The 19,999-nt window shown below is 42.4% G+C and overlaps 2 protein-coding genes across 4 annotated transcripts in view; one reads left to right on the top strand and one right to left on the bottom strand.

Annotated features, from left to right (window-relative positions):
- Positions 1 to 7,781, bottom strand: part of IFT122 (intraflagellar transport 122) — a 79,325-nt gene extending 71,544 nt beyond the window's left edge. The window contains exon 1 of one of the 2 annotated variants that reach the window (XM_060239639.1): positions 7,519 to 7,781. In XM_060239639.1, coding sequence (XP_060095622.1) covers positions 7,519 to 7,559 — 41 coding nt within the window. In that variant the 5' untranslated portion in view covers positions 7,560 to 7,781. The remainder of the gene's footprint in view (positions 1 to 7,518) is intronic. The other variant, XM_060239638.1, reaches the window with a different exon arrangement.
- MBD4 (methyl-CpG binding domain 4, DNA glycosylase) lies at positions 7,776 to 19,782 on the top strand. Of its 2 annotated transcripts, XM_060239641.1 has the most exons (8): positions 7,776 to 8,268; positions 9,355 to 9,612; positions 10,716 to 11,512; positions 12,071 to 12,145; positions 13,800 to 13,934; positions 15,634 to 15,783; positions 17,881 to 17,984; positions 19,533 to 19,782. In XM_060239641.1, exons 1-8 carry the CDS (start codon positions 8,231 to 8,233, stop codon positions 19,608 to 19,610), a joined length of 1,635 nt encoding a protein of 544 aa, XP_060095624.1. In that variant the 5' UTR covers positions 7,776 to 8,230; the 3' UTR covers positions 19,611 to 19,782. The 2 variants fall into 2 exon arrangements, with proteins under 2 accessions (XP_060095624.1, XP_060095625.1); XM_060239642.1 differs by lacking the exon at positions 13,800 to 13,934 and having other exon boundaries at positions 7,836 to 8,268.
- The last annotated feature ends 217 nt before the right edge of the window (positions 19,783 to 19,999 follow it).

The following is a 19,999-nucleotide window of genomic DNA, read 5'->3' as shown; positions in this document are numbered from 1 at the left end:
CAGGGTGTCTGTTGTGGGGGAAGGAGATCAAGAAAATTGTAAGCCACTCTGAGACTCTGATTAAGAGAGAAGGGTGGGGTATAAATCTGTGGTCTTGGTAATAAACAGAATGGGACTGCATTCCTACATTGTTTGGAAGAAAGTTATTTTTAAATCTTCAAATATATACAGTGAACAGAGAAAAGGGGGAACAGGACAAAGTTCTGGCTCTAACCTTCCTCTGAACATTGTCTGACCGAGAATCTACTAAGGTTAGTACTACCTATTCTGACAGGCAGTCACTCTCCAGTTTCAAGTACTGGTCTTTCACATCAGCTTCTGCCCGATTCTTTTAACTAAAAAAGTCATTAATTGAACCTGGGATCTCTTGCATACAAAGCAGTCTGCACACTCATGCAATTGTCCTTAGGGCTTTCTCCATATGATGGAGAATTCTGAAAAAGTAGGGACTCTGATTGCGCAGAGAGTCATATATGCATACACCTATACACACAGCAGGCTCACAGGCACACATTCCCACTAATATGTTCTATGGAAACAAACTTTGCAAGAATAAAGCAGTTGCCCAAAGAGATCAAGGTTTCTGACACATGCATTTTTTGATCCACTTAATCTTCCTTACAGCAGTGCAGTTTTCAGGAGTATCCATGTGATGTCATCCTCTATTCATCCTGTTTCTGTGTATCACCTGCTTTATTGCAGTTTTCCCCAAACCTCACTAAGCATTAATCTTTTTGGGAGGACACCAAAGTAACTTTTGACACTGCTTGAAAGGGAAGGTGTGCATTTTTGGGGGACAGGGTAAAAGCCGGAACAGCCCGAAACGGGCTTCAAACAACGAAGACTGTCACAAAAAACACTGGGATGCATCACAGACACTTCAGAACAATATTCTAGAACAGAAAAAGCAGAACTCCCACATCCTTATTACCCCATTCTGGGCCAAAATGCCTCCGGAACACTCTGGAACAGCCCGGAACGGGCATCAAGCGACCTGGGCTGCCACAATAAACACTGGCATGCATCACAGACACTCGAGAACTATATTCTAGAATGGAAAAAGTGGAACTCACACATCCTTATTACCCCATTCCAGGCCAAAAAGCCTCCAGAACACCCCAGAACTGGCTGGAACGGGCATCAAACAACCTGGGCTGCCACAAAAAACACTGGCATGCATCACAGACACTCGAGAACTAAATTCTAGAATGGAAAAAGCAGAACTCACACATCCTTATGACCCATTTCTGGGCCAAAAGGCCTCTGGAACACCTGAAAACAGCCCGGAGCGGGCATCAAGCAACCTGGGCTGCCACAAAAAACACTGGCATGCATCACAGACACTCGAGAACTATATTCTAGAATGGAAAAAACAGAACTCACACATCTTTATTATCCCGTTCCGCAAACAACCTGGGCTGCCACAAAGCCCAAGTATCAAACAACCTGGGCTGCCACAAAGAACACTGGCATGCATCACAGACGCTCAAGAACTAAATTCTAGAATGGAAAAAGCAGAACTCACACATCCTTATGACCCATTTCTGGGCCAAAAGGCCTCTGGAACACCTGAAAACAGCCCGGAGCGGGCATCAAGCAACCTGGGCTGCCACAAAAAACAATGGCATACATCACAGACACTCAAGAACTATATTCTAGAATGGAAAAAGCAGAACTCACATGTCCTTATGACCCCATTCGAAGCCAAAATGCCTCCAGAACACCCCGGAATGGGCATCAAACAACCTGGGGTGCTACAAAACACACTGGCACGCATCACAGACACTCCGGAACAATATTATAGAACAGAAAAAGCGGAACTCACATGTCCTTATTACCCCGTTCCGTGCCAAAAGGCCTCCAAACATCCTGGAACTGGCTGGAACAGGCATCAAACAACCTGGGCTGCCACAAAGAACACTGGCATGCATCACAGACACGCGAGAACTATATTCTAGAATGGCAAAAGCAGAATTCACATGTCCTTATTACCCCGTTTCGGGCCAAAAGGCCTCCAGAACACCCTGGAACTGGCCAGCACGGGCATCAAACAATCTTGGCTGCCACAAAAAACACCGTCATGCATCACAGACACTCGAGAACAATATTCTGGAACAGAAAAAGCGGAACTCACAGGTCTTTATTAGCACATTTAGGGCCAAAATGCCTCCAGAACAGGGTGGAACAGGCATTAGAGAAATAATAGTACTGTGAAAAACAGTGAGATGTGTTAACTGCACTGTAGAATACTATTTTGGAAATCCAGGCACAAAAATATTATCTTCCAGGCCAAAATGCTCCTGGAGCACCCCAGATCAGGCAGAAGGATCATTCAACAAATAACAGTATTTTTAAAAAAGCCAGTGGGATGCATGATAGGCACTTTAGAGGAATATTTTGGAAATCCAAATGCAGAAATGTCATGCATTTATTAATCTGTTTTGGGCCATAATGCCTCCAGAACACAACGGGATGGGCATACAAGAAATAATAGCATCACTGAAAAGGGTGGGATGCATTACAGGCACTCCAGAACAAAATTTGGGAAAACAAAACACAGAAAGAGTACACTTTTATTAACCCTTCCTGTCTTCAGGTAACAGTGCTTCATTTAACTTTCCATCTATTCAAAGTCAGTCTTTGCTGGTTTTGTTCACATTAATTAATCCACAGTGCACTAGGGGCATCCCCCCATTGCTTTACTATTTTGATCCACTGTGTGGATTAAGATGGATTAAGGTGGTCCTGCAGAAGTTGTATAGTATAGTGGTTGAGAATACCACAAAAGGTTCACTTTTTGTCATGTTCAGTTAAAGAAGAATCTCTGCAAGTCAGCCTAGAAAACTTGTTCTGTTAGAAAACCTGGAACAACCACCACTAGTCTGAATAGATGCGACTGGCTATGTGGAGTAGTGCCTAAACTGTATGACATCTCTGTTCTATAGTTAGTGGGCTAAATACTGCACCAGGTCTTGTGGAATGCAAACTAACTGATGTTTGTGTGGGGGACCTGCAAAAACCCTAGGGGAGCCCTTCCACTGCCAGCCCCTGGCCCTGTGCTGTATAGTCTGCAGCTACTTGACCCACATTAGTTTAAGGCCATGATTTAAGCCCCAAACCACACGGATGGGACAGTTCAGGGGCCCTGGAGTTAAAAGCATGCCTGGTGCATTTTTAGCCCTGACCCTGTTGCCTGCCACTCCCACCTAGTCCTCTGTTGTTCTCCCCTCCTGTAATCTGACCAACTGTCCTTTCCACAGCACTCTTAGGCCATCTCTACCTTTTCATGGGAATCTCCAGATACTAGGCGACACAACTTTTCAGACAATTTTGTACGATGCCTGAGCAAGTGAAAACACTGAAGGAGGCTGAAGTTGGTTCCTTGTTCGCAGATCCTTATTCATTCCCTATTCATTCCTTATTTGCAAATTCAACCAAAAACACTGAAGAGAGTTTGAAAGCGCTGAACCACAAAGTAAGGCCTGGACCCCCATATATCATACACCCACTTGTTCAGGGGACTCTGCCCTTCAAGAAGACAAGTGCTGCCTCATGGTCCAATGACCGGTTCTCATGCCAGCTGCTCCAAAACAAGGTGCCCCCAAGACACTCAAAGAGGCAGACACTGGAGACAGGCTGTACCCCAAAACAATATTTGGATCACCCCAAGTGACACATCCCCATGCTCGGGACACTGTCCCCTGCAAGAAGACATGCAGTGGTTGCCAGTCCAAACACTGGTTCCTGCACCACAAGCTTCCATTTGGAGGGCCACCTAAAAGCCTCTATTCCAAAGGAGATTTGAATAACTATTTTAACTGTTTGCCCTCTGCACCCCAAAAGGCAATAAGGACCACCGTATGCCATACACTCAGAGAGTTTTGCCCTTTGAGAGGACATGTGCTTCTTCATGGTCCAAAGAACGGGTCTTGTGCCAGCTGCTCCAAAACAAGATGCCCCCAGAACGCTCAAAGAGAGGCAGACACTGGGGCCAGGTTGTAACCCAAAACCACCCCAAGTGACACATTCCCTCGCTCGGGACACTGTCCCCTTCAAGAAGACATGCAGTCATACTGGTCCAAACACACCCAGTCCTACGCCACAAGCTCCCACCTAGAAGCCTCTATTCCAAAGGAGATTTGAATAAGGAACTACTGCAAAGACCACTGTAAATGCCTGTCTTCAAAGTGCTAATGTACCACACCCAAGTCCCAAACATCATTCTAATTTGCTCTTTCAATTTGTTAATTTCACTATTTTGCAGTCAAAGTAATGGCAAACTAGAATGATGTTTGGGACTTGGGTGTCACGGGCTGGGGCCGGGTCAGGCAAAGTCCAGGGGCAGTCCAAGGTCTGTAGCCGGTGAGCAAAGAGGGTCCAAGGCGCCAAAACCAAATCACAGTCCAGGTATCGCAGGTCAGAGGTTCAGAAGCCGAAGTCAGGGGGTCCAGAAGTCAAAGCCAAAGTCAGGGGGTCCAGAAGCCAAAGTCAAAAGCCGAAGTGGATGCTAGAACGTCAGGTAAGTGACTAGTTGCTTCCACAAAGCCTCCTCCCAAAGCCCACAGCTATATAGCCCTCTGCTGTCTGTTGCCCATTTGGGCTAATTGCTGGCTCAGAGAGGCAGCCAGGATCCTGCTGAGACTCAAGCATCCTCACTCCTAGAAGGGCCAGAATCCTTTCAAAACTCAGGGCTCAGGGAGCGTCTTGCTCGTGAGCGTGCCGCCCTCCTCCGATCCCTGAGGTCCTGATGAAGGTGGTCACGCACACGAGCCACCCGAGGGCGAGGCAGGGGGGCTTGGATCTTCTCCAGCAGGAGGCAGGGGCACTGGTGCAGGTGGCAGGGGCACAGTTTCTTCTGCAGGCTCAGCTTCTTCTGCAGGGTCCCCAGTACCCATGACATTGGGTGTGGTACATTAGCATCAAAGGTGAGGTAAGAATCCACTGAGCCCTGATGGGTCCATCATAGTGAACTTAAGAATGAATTCAAATTTAGACATTTCAGTTTGTTACCATGAATTGGAGCTTGGAAGACTGTTAATCCCTATTCAGAATCAAAATGACTTTGACCCTAAGGGGATCTGCAAGCTGCCACATCACTGGGAGAGGTTCCTTTATCCAATGTACCGGTACTTTGAAAGATAGGCCTTTACGGTGGTCCTCCAAAACAAAGCATGTAGTGCCATACTTTTTAGAAGCTGTCAAGAGCTCTTTAGACCATGAGGCAGAACATGTCCTCTTGAAGGGCAGAGTCCCCTGAACATGGAGGTGTATGGCATGTGGTGGTCCATATTGCTTTTTGGGGTGCAGAGGGCAAGCAGTCAAAACAGTTCCTTTTTCAAATCTCCTTTGAAACACAGGCTTCTTGGTGGCACTTGCAATGGAAGCTTGTGGCACCAGAACCACTGTTTGGACCGGGCAGCACTGCATGTCTTCTTGCTGGGGACAGTGTCCCAAGTGAGGGAATGTGTCACTTGGGGTGGTCCAGATATTGTTTTGGGGTACAGCCAGTCCCCAGTGTATGCCTCTTTGAGTGTCTTGGGGGCAACTTGTTTGAAGCAGCTGGCACAAGAACTGCTCATTGGACCATGAGGCAGCACTTGTCTTCTTGAAGGGCAGAGTCCTCTGAACAAGGGAGGGTTTGATATATGGGGGTCCAGGCCTTATTTTGTGGTTCAGAGCTTTCAAATTCCCTTCAGTGTTTTTGGTTGAATTCACAAATAAGTGTCAGAACTTGAAGAACTTCAAACGAGGCCCAGTACTTCGTTACAAAGTATAGGTATTTATTGAGAACTAGGTTCATGAAGGCACAGAATAACTCTGATAACGGGGTTAGCAATGGACACCTGCAAATGACTCCCAGAGGCTATCTGTCATTCCTTCCGTGGTTACAGTTTGTTTGAAATGCAAAGCGTTTTGATTAGTGGCCTAGCTAAGAGTACATAGGGTTAGTATCAACTTACAAGATGGAGTCAGTTAAACTAACATTGCCCAGCTTAGCAAGCATGAAAAGCACAAGTTCTGACAATAAGGAATGAATAAGGATCTGCAAACAAGGATTCAACTTCAGCCTCCTAAACATTGATGGCTAGTTTGGATGCGAAAGAAAGTGGCATAGTATAGCAATGGCAAACCATCTCTGCTTCTCAATTGTTTGAAATCCCCTTGCTGGCATCTATATGTTGGCTGTGCTGTGGCACATGACTCCCATTTTTAATTCTACTTTTCAGCTTTTTCCACAAACCAGGACATCCCTCATATCTGTAGAAATGTATCTCCTATCTCTCCGTGGCTCCTAGCTCTACCTAGAGAACTTGCAGGAACTATTGTTTGTTTAATGACTTTTCTGGCCTATTCCAGAGACATTTTGGCCTGGAAAGAGGAAATGAATACACAATATTTCTAGAGGCATTTTAACTTGCAACAGGTTAATAAGTGCACTTATTAACCGGTCCATTCTGGCTTTTACCCTGTCCCCATTTTTTGCAGGTTCTGCCCACAACAGTGTTATTTTCCTTGCCTCACTCAACTTTTCCCAAGATATTTTTAAGGAAACTACTAAATCCCTATAACATTACAGCAATCCATTCCCACTGTCTACTGGTTATCCACCTCATTTTTTTAAATTTTCAACTTTCACCTTGTAACTTTGCAATGAAAAACCCAGAAACGTACTTTTAAAAAATGAAAGCCAGGAACTAACAGACTGTTGCAGTATGCTAGTATAATATAACCATTATTTAGCAATTACATTATTTTAAGTGGCCTTCTGATGGGAGGAATGGTGGTGGAAGGGGTGCTGAAGCAAGTTAAGTGCATGGAAAATTAGGAATCCAGTAGTACCTTTAAGACCAACAAAGTTTTATTCCAAATGCAAACTTTTGTATGCATGCATACTTCTTTAGACAATGGAATGGGGTACAGTGAGCAGAACTACATATAGCTAGATGGTGGGCAGTGGTTAAGAATGCAAAGTGGTACATTCTTAACCACTGCCCACATGTATATGTAGCTCTGCTCACTGTACCCTATCCCATTGTCTGAAGAAGTATGCATGCATACAAAAGCTTACATTCTGAATAAAACTTTGTTGTTCTTAAAGGGCTACTGGACTCCTACTTTGTTCTATAGCTTCAGACCAACACGGCTGCCCACCTGGACCTATCTGCATAGAAAACTGTCATGCGGATGCTCCGTTGGTACTGTAAATGCAACGAAAGCTACACTGAGAATCAACTCTGTATAGAAAAGGCCCTAAAAAGGCTCAGCCAACTTTCCTCTCACTGACCGTCCCTCAAACCTGCATAGTTATTAAAGCATCTATCACCATACTTTTGCGTTACAAAGCTGTTTACTTACAGAGCAATAGTTACTTTGTTACATCAATTTAAAATCTGTAACACCTATTTAAGTAAAACATCAGTATAAAGACGTTGCTTGGGAAACATACAAAATATTACTAAAATATAAAATACACTTTAAACGCAATTATCCAGCCGATTTCTTTAGAAGAAATCTTACCATTGATCAGCTTTATCCTTCCAAGTGAGTGCAGCTCGCATGCTGCCCCCCCACACTTGTATCTCTCAACCCCGCCTCTAAGGGTGGGGGTGGTCACACCTCCCCCCCCCCTTTAACGTGCTATTTTACCACCCCTCCCCCACACAGCTACCATTTTTATTTACATGGGACGCCACGCAGTCGGCCTAGGCAACGCGCATGCGTTCTCTCCCTTCCTAATCTCAGTCGTTTTGCGCGAGGAAATACCTAACGGACACAGAGATGGAGCAATACTAGAGCGACGCGCTGCCTAAACATCCGGGTAACGAGGGAAAACCGCTTGTTGCGTTGATTCTAGCGCGCATAGTGGCCTCGTTCTTCCACCTTCTCGTGTCTATAAGGGGGGGAGGAGGGGTCCCTATACCCTTGAGTAGAAAATCAGTTCAATTTTATAACGGAAGTATGTCTACAAGGAGTATATGAATCCTAAGGGCATGCGTGCTCTTCCTCTGGCGTTCTGTGCGCCGGCAAGATATCTTAACTCAGTTCTGCTTAACAAAGAGTTGTGGGTACTGCAATGCGCGTGCGCAGAAGGCAGTCTGAAGATAATTTCGCTGCTCTACCGTAGAGAAGCGGGAGAGGTTACGTGTATGTATTTCTGTTCTGGCGGGAAAGTTCTTGAGAAGCCCGGGTAGAATGCGCGTTGGGAATATCTGCAGTCCGACGGTGCAAGATGTCAGTGCAGAAAGTATGGGAACCACAGGAGGGCAGGTAGGGGGCTGCCACCCGAGAAGGAGTCGCGGTGATCTTTATGCATTTTTCCTTCTCCCCGTTAGTTGGCTTGGTCCAGTCCATGGAATGGCAGTAGTGTCAAAGAATGGATGCTAGTGTGGTATAGCGGTTAATGTGTCAGATTGGGACTTGGGTTCAAATGCTTCTTTAGTCCCGAAACCCGGGCCAGTTGCTCTCTCCAAGCCTGACAAGATCGTTGTGGTGGTATAATGGGAGAGCCACAGACACCATCCTGAGCCCACCGGAGGAAGAAGTAAAAAATGTAGAGCTGCATTTACAAGTAGTGTCTTTGGTTTGATCTGACTTTATTGTCAGTCATTTTCCTTGATAATACTGAGCTCTAGGGAGCCGGACAAAGAGACTTCCTGACACAGGAATGGGCAGAAAATGTTTTCTTCATAAAAGTATGTCAGCTACAAGTTTGATTTTCTTTGTGTGTAAAGTGCTGTCAAATTGTAGCTAATTTATGGTGACCCCACAGGGTTTTCAAGACAAGAGACAAACAGAGATGTTTGCCATTGCCTCCCTCCAAATAGCGACCCTGGAAATCCTTGGTGGGGTCCCAGGTACTAACCAGGGCCAAACCTGCTTAGTTTCCAAGATCTGGTGAGATTCGGGTGTTTTAAAACTTCTTTTAAAATTATTAATGGGAATAAACCAGTTCTGGATTTTTTTAAAAATATGAAACAGGTACCTTTAGCTCAGTGTTGCCTGCTCTCATTAGCAACAGTTCTCCGTTCTAGAGCACAAAAAGGTCTTTCACTGCATTGCTACTTGGGAACAGTTCCACAGGAAATTCACATGAACATGCTTGAAACTACTTTATACTGAGGCAGACCATTAGGGTGAAAAGTACTTTGGGTCCCATGGTGGAGAAAAGTGGGATATAAATAAATAGACAAAAATGCATTGGTCTCTAAAGGTCCGTAGTGTCTGCTACTACACTTGCTACCTGAGATCCTTTAACAGGATACGCTAGGAACTGAACCTGTAGGTTTATGTCAACAAAGCCTGTGCCATGCTGCTGATAAATGGTCCTTCTGTTTTTATGTTATATTGTTTCAGTTATAGAAGCACAACACAAATGACAAAAGATGTAAACAAAGAGAAAAGTCAACTTCTGACAGCAGCAGGAGAATGTGCTGCCCCCAAAGAAGATACTGAGAGTCTGGCTGAAAGTCCAGTTCTGTGCAAAGTGGATGGAGCAACTGTATCTTTAGCAGACTTTCTCAGCCCCAAAGCTGTCCCTGAAGGATGGGAGAAGATAATAAAGCAAAGACAGCGAGGCAAAACTAAAGGAAAATTTGACATTTATTTTATCAGGTAACATTTCAAGATATGCACATTCCAGAGAGGTAATTCTGTTAGTCTGCTGCAGCAAAACCAAATGGGAATCTTGCGGCCAACAGATTTATTGTAGCATAAAATTTTGTGGATTAAAACTGACTATATCGCATACCTTAAATAGCAATGCACAGCTTTTGGTATGAAGAAAAATGTTGATGAATGCCAGTTTATTATTATTATCACAGCTGACTTATGGTGACCTTGTAGGGTTTTCAAGGCAAGAGACAATCAGAAATGGTTTGCCATTGCCTGCCTCAGCATAGCGGCCCTGGTATTCCTTGGTGGTTTCCCATCCAAATACTAGCCAAAATCGACCCAGCGTTGCCTCTGAGATATGAAATTGGGCTATTAAAAAGTGTAAGGAAACTGTATTTTCATTTCAAATGAATAAAAATTTCACTTTAAAAAAGAGAGAGAAGAAATCTCATGCACGTGAATCTTAGGATTGCTAATGTGTGAGTTTTCCTGGCAGTGATCTGGCATGCTGAAGTGATCTGTCATACAGATAGTTTTCCCATTATTTCATCTTCCTAACAACAAAAGTTGTTTGATGGTTCCTCCCTCCCTCTCGCTTTTGCCTCATGGAACAGAGCACTTTTTGCATGCCAGCAGCAAACTCTGAATTGTTATGGAAGTTTATTCATAGCCTGCCTAGTGGATAGAGGGATACTTGAGTTGGGTCAAGGAAGAGCTTCCTTCCCCATTCTTTTTTGTGGCAACTGCACAGACTTTTGTGGAAGTCGGACTTTTGCTGTATTCCATCAACAAAACTATTAAACATGGATATACTATGCTTCATTTATATATAAATATATGCATAAAATATATTTGCTTATGCTGCAGTCACTTTTACTCTGGCACTGCTAGCTATTAAAGTTTAAATGGTAACTAAAAAGTGCCTAAACAGATTTGCACCCTTCTAAGCCCATTGACTTCAGTGGACTTAGAAGGGGTAATGCTGCTTAGAATAGTAGTGTTATTTACATATTTTAGATAGCTTCAACTTAATTTTTAATACATTATTCAGAATTTGTGTATATATTGCAATAAGTAGTTAATGCCTTGTTATTCTCTCCTAGTCCTCAAGGAATGAAGTTCCGATCCAAGCGTGCTCTTTCGGATTACTTCAAAAAGACCGGTGAAATTGTTCTTAAATCAGAGGATTTTGATTTTAATGCTCCTATTCAGAACAGTGCACTGTTGAGAACCAAGGGATCAAGTATTGTGGAGTCAAGAGTACAGATCTATAACTCAAACAGCCAGGTTTCTGATCTTGGTTTACAAAATAGTGATGGGGGAAATGCAACTGTTCTGCAGAATGAAGTTTTGGGACTGCAAACTAAGGCCAGGGAGTTGGAAAATATTTCTCTCTGTTTGCAAGATGGGCCCACAATAGATAACGCAAAGGACTATTCTTTACAGACAAACAAAAAAAATAATTTGGATGATGACCAAAACAAGAGACAGAGAAAAACATCACATAAAAATCAAATAATGGGATGTATTAAAAGAAGCAGACAAAAGAATGGTGCTTGTGCTGTTAATAGTGAGAGTGTAAATGAACAGAAAGTGTGCCAGCTAGGCTCAAGAAGAAAGAAAATATGCTTGAATGATGAATTGCTGATTTCTGAGCCAACAATGGTGATGCATATTAATCCCTTGGAAGCTAGCTTGGAATGCAAGTCAAGTGCAGAAGTTTTAAAATGTGGTGAGAGTCCCAGCGAGATTGTTACTGCAACAACTGTTAAAAATTCGTCAGAGCCTGAAAACTTGAAAAACTGGACGCCTTTAGAGAGCCAAGATACAAAGTTTACTCCCAAGGAAGATATTCATGTTTCGCAAATCAGTGATGAGAATAACTTTACATCAGTTAAAGGTATGTATTTTACAGAGGAGCTAAAATTGTAATGGGGTTACTTCAAAGCCAGTAGTGCAAAGGAATATGGAGCCTCTGTCTTCATGCTCCACAATTTGGTACCCTTATGGAGCAGTGCCACATAGAGTTATTCCAGTCCAAGCCTGTTGGTTTCAGTGGACTTAGACCAGAGTAGCTCTGTAGAGAATTACACTGTTAATATTTTCCAGTTGTGCTTTACATGATTTTGCCAGTAGGCATTTAGTGTCAGGTCACTGTATGGTGTTCTGTATTACTTTGACAAGTTTACCAGTTCTAGATCAAGAAATATGCTTGCACAATATCAGAAAGTTAGTTGAGCTTTATTTTTTTAACATATTGATTTTTGAGTGTAGGTCTGGAAATAATACAATAGGCTTCTAGCCCAACACACTTTAATGTGAGAGCATCCTCCCTGTCTGAATATTATTACAGTTTAGCATGCATTAAAAGGGAGTGTAGCATTGCATGTATTATTATCAAAATTTACCAAGGAATTAGGTTTTCTATATTTGCATTAGTCTATTTTTCAACATATAGATGGCCGTGTTCAAAGAACCCAAGTGGAGAGAAGGAAAACCAGTCCATATTTTTCCAGTAGATTCCTCAAAGAAGGTAACTTGCATCTTGTGGAAATGCCTTGCATATATTTTATAGCATCTGTACCCAATAGTATTTACTCAAAAAGAATTCCCATTGATTTCAGACTGACAGTGAAGGTAATACATGTTACTTGGAAATAAGCCTTGCTGAACTAATAGGATCTTGCCTGAAAGTAAAAGTAAATAGGCTCTTCGTTCTGAATAAAAATAAATAGGATAAAACAGCTAGTCTTCTATTTCTGTCTAATCAGAAATCACAAAGTAGGTTTGCCAGTCTCCAGGGATTACAGCTGATTTCCAGGCAACAGAGACCAGTTCACCTGATGAAAATGGCGTTTGGAAGGATGTCTCTAGGGCAGGGGTGTCAAACATTTGTTAAGAGAGCCGGATCTAACATAAATGAGATCTTGTTGGGCCAGGCCATGTGTGTCATAAAATGTAATGCCAGGTAGCAGAGATGTAAACCTTATACAGGACACAAACACAAAGATTTTTTAAAAGCTTAAAATAAGACATGCTTAAAACATTAGCATTTGGTCTTAAAGGGGCTTTCTTTGTACCTCTCCCATGCAATCCAGGGAACTGGGCAAAGGAAGCCCTGGCTCTTTCCTTCCTTTCCCAGGGGACCAGAAGGGGGAGGCGCCTCAGCCAATAGAAGGAAGAGAGACTTGGCTCAGTAGCTCTGCTGTGCAACTGAGAGCCTGGCAAAGCAATGCTTTCCTCCTCTCCAAGGAAGGAGCCTCAGCCAATGGAGAAAATAGAGGCTTTGCTGTGTAGCTCCTGTGTAATTGAGCAAGCCTGGCAAAGCAAGCTGTGATGCAGAAGGAAGCAAGGGAGGGGGAGAAGGAAGCCAATGGCAGCCAGTTGCTTGAGGGCCTGATAGAGCTCTAGAGCATTTGACCCCTCTGAAGTCTGTCCTCTCTCCAAACCCCACCTTCCTCAGGCTCAAAACCTTCCCATCCCCCAAAAATCTCAAGTTATTTCCTAATCTGGAGCTGGCAACCCAGCTGTAAAGTGATTGGTTATCAAGCATAATCATAAAATGTCATGTACACATTCAATGCAAAGGTTTGTTGTTAGGTTGGTGCTTTTGACAATAGCCATAGTCATTTTCAAAGTTTAGCAAATTATTACCCTCATTTGATGTAAACTACTGTCCATAGTTATTGTATGCAGCAGTATGGGAATATATTATATGTGAGTCTTAAGTAATCCTTTTTAAACTGGAAACTCTAAGCCCTAAACTGAAGGTCTCAATGTTATGTAAAATATATGATGAGGTGCTCTCTGCTCCAATTTGGTAGCAATCAATAGTGTGTTGAGGAATCCCTCTGCCTTTGTGCTACCAAGTGAGAGCAGAGGGCTCAAAATTATTATCGATAACTGCAGCATTCCTGAAATGTTTTGCTCCCCCTTACCTCCATTGGCAAGCAAAAGAGGAAGACTTGGGATATGGGCCAAGGCAATCTAGTTATCGTTTCTTAGCTGCTAAGATGACAGGATGTTTAAACAGAGGAGGTCAGTTCTGCTGACATACCTGTCTCTGGAGCCTGAAGAGTAAGTGCAAGTTGCCACACATCTCCAGATTCAGAGATGTATTACAATGCTGTATTTATATGCAATAATAAGCAATTGATTTTTCACTTCTTTATCTTGAACATGAGCAGCTCCAAGCCCCCCAAGGAGAAAGGCTTTTCGGAAATGGACTCCACCTCGTTCTCCTTTTAATTTGATCCAGGAAACGCTCTTTCATGATCCATGGAAGCTCCTAATCGCCACCATATTTCTGAATAAGACTTCAGGTAAATAAAAGCAGGGCCATGTCTCTCTCACTCAGGGAGGTTTGGATCCAACAGAGCACTTCTGCAGATGGATCAATTTCCACCCATGCCTCCTCCTCCCCCTACTGCAACTCAAAATGCCCCTTGAAATGCTGCTTCTGGGTGATGGGAAACAGCATTGGGGGGGACTTTTGGCTGCAGCAGGAGAAGGGGAAAGGTGAGAAAGTCACACTTCACAGGTGGAAATAATTCTGTTTGGGACAAACACTGTTGTACTGAAGGCAGACTCACGTAACCAGGGTCTTCTGCAGATGACAACCTGCAGATGGGCAAAATCAGCAACTGCCTGGACGTGTGCTTTCTCCAGTGTGGCTCCTAGCTTATGGAATGGCCTGCCTGAGGTCAGGAAAGCTCCCATTTGCCTGGTCTTCCACAAACTATACAAAACTGAACTATTCAAGGGGGCTGTTCTGTGCAGGTAATACAGTTGCGCTGTATAAAAGGCTGCACAGAGTTACTTGGATAAACGATTGAGACTATATAGTATCTGCTGTGTATAGTTTGTTAAGTAGGATCCGATTTACCTATGTAATTTCTGTACTGTTTAACATGTCATGTTAATACATATGCTATGCTTCAGTTCTTTCTGGTGGTTTCAGATTTCTAAAATCCTAATGCTTTAGTTATGGGATGTCCCATTTTGGTGACTGTACAAACTCACTATATGTAATCCCCCTTGAGTCCCTGTGAGAAAGGCAGAATATAAATAATGTAAATAAAACATATCCCAGTATGGGGTCACTGTCCTGTGTGAGCAGACATGCATCAAGCAGAAACAATTACGTTGGACTTTCTGTGGGGTACTGCAGTGCTCACTTAATTACGTGATACTTGCACATTCCCCAGCAGCACAGGATCACCCTGCCTTCCCCCCCCCCCAAACAGTTCTAACACAGTTGGGAATAATGGGTGCTAATATTTACTTTAACATATGCAAAAAAAAAGGGGAGCCCCATGGCGCAGAGTGGTAAGCTGCAGTACTGCAGTCCAAGCTCTGCTCACAACCTGAGTTCAATCCCAACAGAAGCTGAGTTGAGGTAGCCAGCTCATGGTTGACTCAGCCTTCCATCCATCCAAGGTCGGTAAAATGAATACCCAGCTTGCTGGGGGGGAAGTGTAGATGACTGGGGAAAGCAATGGCAAACCACTCTGTAAAAAGTCTGCTGTGAAAACATTGTGATGCAACGTCACCCCAAAGTTGGAAATGACTGGTGCTTGCACAGGGGACTACTCTTACCTTTATGCAAAATGAATTAGCACTAAAACAAGGATGAATTTTTGTCATTTGTTGAATTTACTATGAAATAATGGGACCATGAATGTAGCTGGCAAAATTCAAAGTGTAGTTTGTCCAATGGGGCTGCTTCATATGAGATTAATTCATGGGAGTCATTTGCATGTAGTAAACTGTCTAAATCCTGCCTATAGGGGAAAAGAAACTTGTCTGTCTATATGTACTGTTTGAGAAAGCCATGACTGCTAGCAGGATTAATGGAAAGTTACTTCTGTATCAGAAATCCTGTGTTGTGTGAAGCTGAGCTGCTTTAAGCGGCTATTAGAAAATATGTTAACACTGTTTTACACTTAAGCTTATGTCAATGTTGCAAATAAAGGAAGTCAGTATAAACCTTGCTATTCATAGCATGCCACTTCTGTCTAGGTAAGATGGCCATTCCTGTTCTTTGGGAATTTTTGAAGAAATATCCTTCACCTGGAATAGCAAGAATTGCTGACTGCAAGGAAATGTCACAGCTGCTGAAACCTCTTGGGTTATATGAACTCAGAGCAAAGACCATCATCAGATTCTCAGGTATTTTTTCTCCAGACTTGTTAATAATAATAGCACTTAGAATTTGTATACTGTGGTGGGTTGTCCAAAGTGCTGTGCATGCATGATCTCATTAATCTTTCACCCCACAAAACTGTTAAAATTACTTACTAACAACATTTTTGCCCTGCCTTTCTGCCTGTATAAGGCCACCAAGATGGCTAACAGAACATATAACAAAATCTCATTTTAAAAGCCGTTAAAACCAACAAAAACACTTCATTAAAATCATGGATAAAATACAAAACATAAAAATAACAAAACATTGGGGATTGGTGGGGGATCATTGATAGAATGACAAAGGAAATAAAGTCTTCACCTGTATTATCCATTGCAAATGGGAGCCGAGAGTGAGAGATGTGATTTAGCTAAAGCCAGTTTGGTGTAGTGGTTAAGTGCATGGACTCTTACCTGGGAGAACCTGGTTTGATTCCCCACTCCTCCATTTGCAGCTGCTGGAATGCCTTGGGTCACCTTGAAAGGACAGCTTCTGTGAGAGGCCTCTCAGCCCCACCCACCTCACAGAGTGTCTGTTGTGGGGGAGGGAGATAAAGGAGATTGTGAGCCTTTCTGAGATTCAGAGTGGAGGGCAGGATATAAATCCAATATCTTCTTCTAAAGCTACTGAATGCTGCAATTCTCTGTGAAATTATTTTAACTGAGTCCAATAAGTTCAGTTCATTGTACATATGAACATATGAAGCTGCCTTATACTGAATCAGAGCCTCGGTCCATCCAAGTCAGTATTGTCTTCGCAGACTGGCAGCAGCTCTCCAGGGTCTCAAGCTGAGGTTTTTCACACCTCTTTGCCTGGACCCTTTTTTGGAGATGCCAGGGATTGAACCTGGGACCTTCTGCTTCCCAAGCAGATGCTCTTACCACTGATCCACCATCCCTCCCCAATTGTAGGATTCCACTGTTAATGATCGCTTGATTGAGGTAAAGTTTGCTGACTTCTTAGTTCACATGATGAGCCCCAAAGTCCTTCACTGGCTGTTAAGTGCAGAGCAAGGGTACCAAACATCATGCCCATGGGGTCTCTGGTGCCCACCAAGGGTTTTCAGAAAGTGGGTAGGGCAAAGTGAGGGTTTTGCCCAGCAGGGCTTCTTATTGGCCGCTGGAGATCTGATTGTGCAGATTTTTTGAAACATTACAAGGATATTCACTGTATGACAGAAGATAAACTGTTTATAGGTAAGAAAATATTAAAAACAATATTTTCATTTTAAAAGGTATCCTGTATATAGCTTCTGCCTTGAAATACTGAAGAGTTACTATTTTTGTGGTTGCACCCACCATCCTGTGTCACAATTCCAAAGATGCCCATTGACTCAAAAGGGTTTGGGGGCCCTGGTGTTGGGTGTGATTGACACACAAGTCCCATGTACAACTTTACACTATTTGCTTCAGGGGCAGAAGTAATCTCCAAAATCTGTATTCACAGTATTTTAAAAGTGGAAATTTGTCATCAATATATATTTTCCTCCCAGATACCCTTTAAGAAAATAAAACAGACTTGAGTCTCTGAAGGCATTCCTATAGAAATTCCAGTTAAAGTGTGCTAAAAGTGAGTAATGTGAGGGAAGCTAAAAGAAACTGCAACGTATTATGCATGGGAAGTACATGTATGACCTGTGAATTCCTTCCTTAAATAGAATCATATGAATAGGAAGAGATCTCATAATGGTAGCCATGGCCCTACATTTTGCCATGTTCTAGATGGTTGTGTTCTTACTGCACAGAAACAGAAGTACTCCAGCATCTGTATGGATGTATTTAGTTTAGCTAACTCCATTATATGTTTATAACATGTTTTCTTTTCTTGTTTAACTGCAATGATAACAGTTTGATTCCTTGTCATTAGCAACATTTTGTATGCCTGTAGGGTTTTTTAAAAAAAGAAAAAGTCTATTGCAGATCCTAGTTTATTCATATTAGCAAGTGCTTACAAATGTAAAAAACAAACAAATTTATTAATTTATTTTATTTCATTCCACAGTATTATCAATACTAAAAATTCGCAAATCTTAATGGTATCACTGACAGGATTTTTCATATGATATGGGCTTTCCCCCCTAGATGAATATATGACTAAACAATGGAAGTATCCTATTGAGTTGCATGGAATTGGAAAATACGGAAACGATTCTTACAGGATATTCTGTGTCAATGAATGGAAAGAGGTAAGGAACATTTCTGTGCTGGAAAAGACAGTAATGCTAGAAAAAGGTGAAGGCCGCAGGAAAAGAGGAAGCCCCCAACATGAGATGAATTAGCTTAATCAAGGAATCCACAGCCCTCAGTTTGCAAGAACTGAGCAAGGTTGTTAACAATAGGCTGTTTTGTGGGTCATTATTTCATAAGGTCACCATAAGTTGATGGGACTTCATTTATATACACACACCCATGTCCCTAGTCTGGGAAAGACAATGGGAGTCCAAATGCTGATTAATCTATTTTAGTATTGATAATACTGTGGAATGAAATATCTCTAGCCAGAGTTTTCTCATAGGGCACAAGTCCTGTAACTAGACTTGGCCTTTATACTATATGTGCTACAGTCACAGAGGCATGTAGTATGATCCCACAGTTCACTTTGTAGCAACAGAACTGGTATAAGGGGATCCTTTATATCTTTACCATAATGTTACAATTTGGCCTTACTCCTGTCTTGGGGAGAAAGCAGCATCAAATGTAAAAATGGCTTTTGAATATAGGAGAAGAGACAGAAGCTATGTAATCATCAATCTACTGAGTGTCAACCTAAGGATTATTAGAATAGCTTTGTAAATAGAAGGTCCCAGGTTCAATTTCTGACATCTCCACTTAAAAGTATTAGGTAGCATATGTTGTGAAATACCTCTGCCTGAGACCCCAGAGAGCAGCTGCCAGTCAGAATAGACAATACTGGTACTGATAGACCAATAGTCTGATTCAGTGTAAGGCAGTTTCATGTGTTATGTGCCCTGCTAGAAACCACTGTGGAAAGGCAGATTTATGACATGTGAGGCAGACATCTGCCCCCTATCCTAGAGACTTTGTGTATTGCCCTACACTTTGTATCACCTGTCGTTTGTTTTGCTGAATGAATTAGCTAAATCACACAGTAAGATAAAAATCTGGCCTTAGAATTATTGGGGTTTCTAGTTTCCAGTGTTAGATCGCAGGGCATTCAAGGTTGTGTTTCGTATTTGTTTTCTTACAATATTGGCTTTATTTTGACCTATTTTTTCTTCTATTTGTGTGATTTGTGTTTTTGTTTCAAATAAGGCTGCCTTGGGCCTTCTGGCAAGTACTTATTCGAGAGAGGGTTTTACAATACATAAGGAGCCTACAGTAGCCCTACAAATTGCTCCTATGCATGTTTTCTCAGCAGTCCAACTTCGTTCAGTAGAAGAAGAAGATGATATTGGATTTATATCCCGCCCTCCATTCCAAAGAGTCTCAGAGCGGCTCACAATCTCCTTTACCTTCCTCCCCCAGACACCCTGTGAGGTGGGTGGGGCTGGAGAGGGCTCTCACAGCAGCTGCCCTTTCAAGGACAACCTCTGCCAGAGCTATGGCTGACCCAAGGCCATGCTAGCAGGTGCAAGTGGAGGAGTGGGGACTTACTTCCAAGTAGATAAACATCCATAAGCCACAAAATAGATGTTAGTTGAATGTTTATTTACTTTAAATACATATACAAATGTATTTCTTAACTAAAGTTACTATGTCTTGATCCCTTCCAGGTACAGCCACAAGACCATAAGCTGAATGTTTATCATGCTTGGCTTTGGGCAAACCATGAGAAACTGAGCCTTAATTAACAACTTTGTGCAAACATACCTTTCTCAGTGTTTAATGTTTTGCTCTTTCTGCAGTCTTTCTGGTTACCATAAATACAAACATTCTTTTTATATATTTGTAATTTCAAACAAGTGCAGTGTTCAAATTCATTGCAATTAAAGGTGATTAAAACATTTTTAAAATATATTAAAACAGAGTCATATTTTTAGTTATTCATCCTTCAGCTATGCAGATATGTGTTTAGTCTTGCTGGAATGCAGTTTATTCTTGCTAAGTAACTTTGAAGTAATCATCTACATGCATCTACAGTGAATGCAGTTTATATAACACAAGCCATATGGCATACAATCTTAGAGATATAAATCCAAAAAGAGGTGAATCTGACCAGTTGGCTGAATATCTCCCCCCA

Source organism: Heteronotia binoei, chromosome 5 (genome assembly GCF_032191835.1).
Source record: "Heteronotia binoei isolate CCM8104 ecotype False Entrance Well chromosome 5, APGP_CSIRO_Hbin_v1, whole genome shotgun sequence".
Classification (NCBI taxonomy): Eukaryota; Metazoa; Chordata; class Lepidosauria; order Squamata; family Gekkonidae; genus Heteronotia; species Heteronotia binoei.
This window is presented reverse-complemented; position numbering and strand designations above follow the sequence as displayed.

Bases quoted from the DNA above. Each gene is read 5' to 3' on its own strand.
- MBD4 (XM_060239641.1), top strand. From the start codon at position 8,231: ATGTCAGTGCAGAAAGTATGGGAACCACAGGAGGGCAG. The intron at 15,784-17,880 runs GTATTTTTTCTC...TTTCCCCCCTAG, and splicing joins GACCATCATCAGATTCTCAG to ATGAATATATGACTAAACAA. The intron at 17,985-19,532 runs GTAAGGAACATT...GATCCCTTCCAG, and splicing joins GTGTCAATGAATGGAAAGAG to GTACAGCCACAAGACCATAA.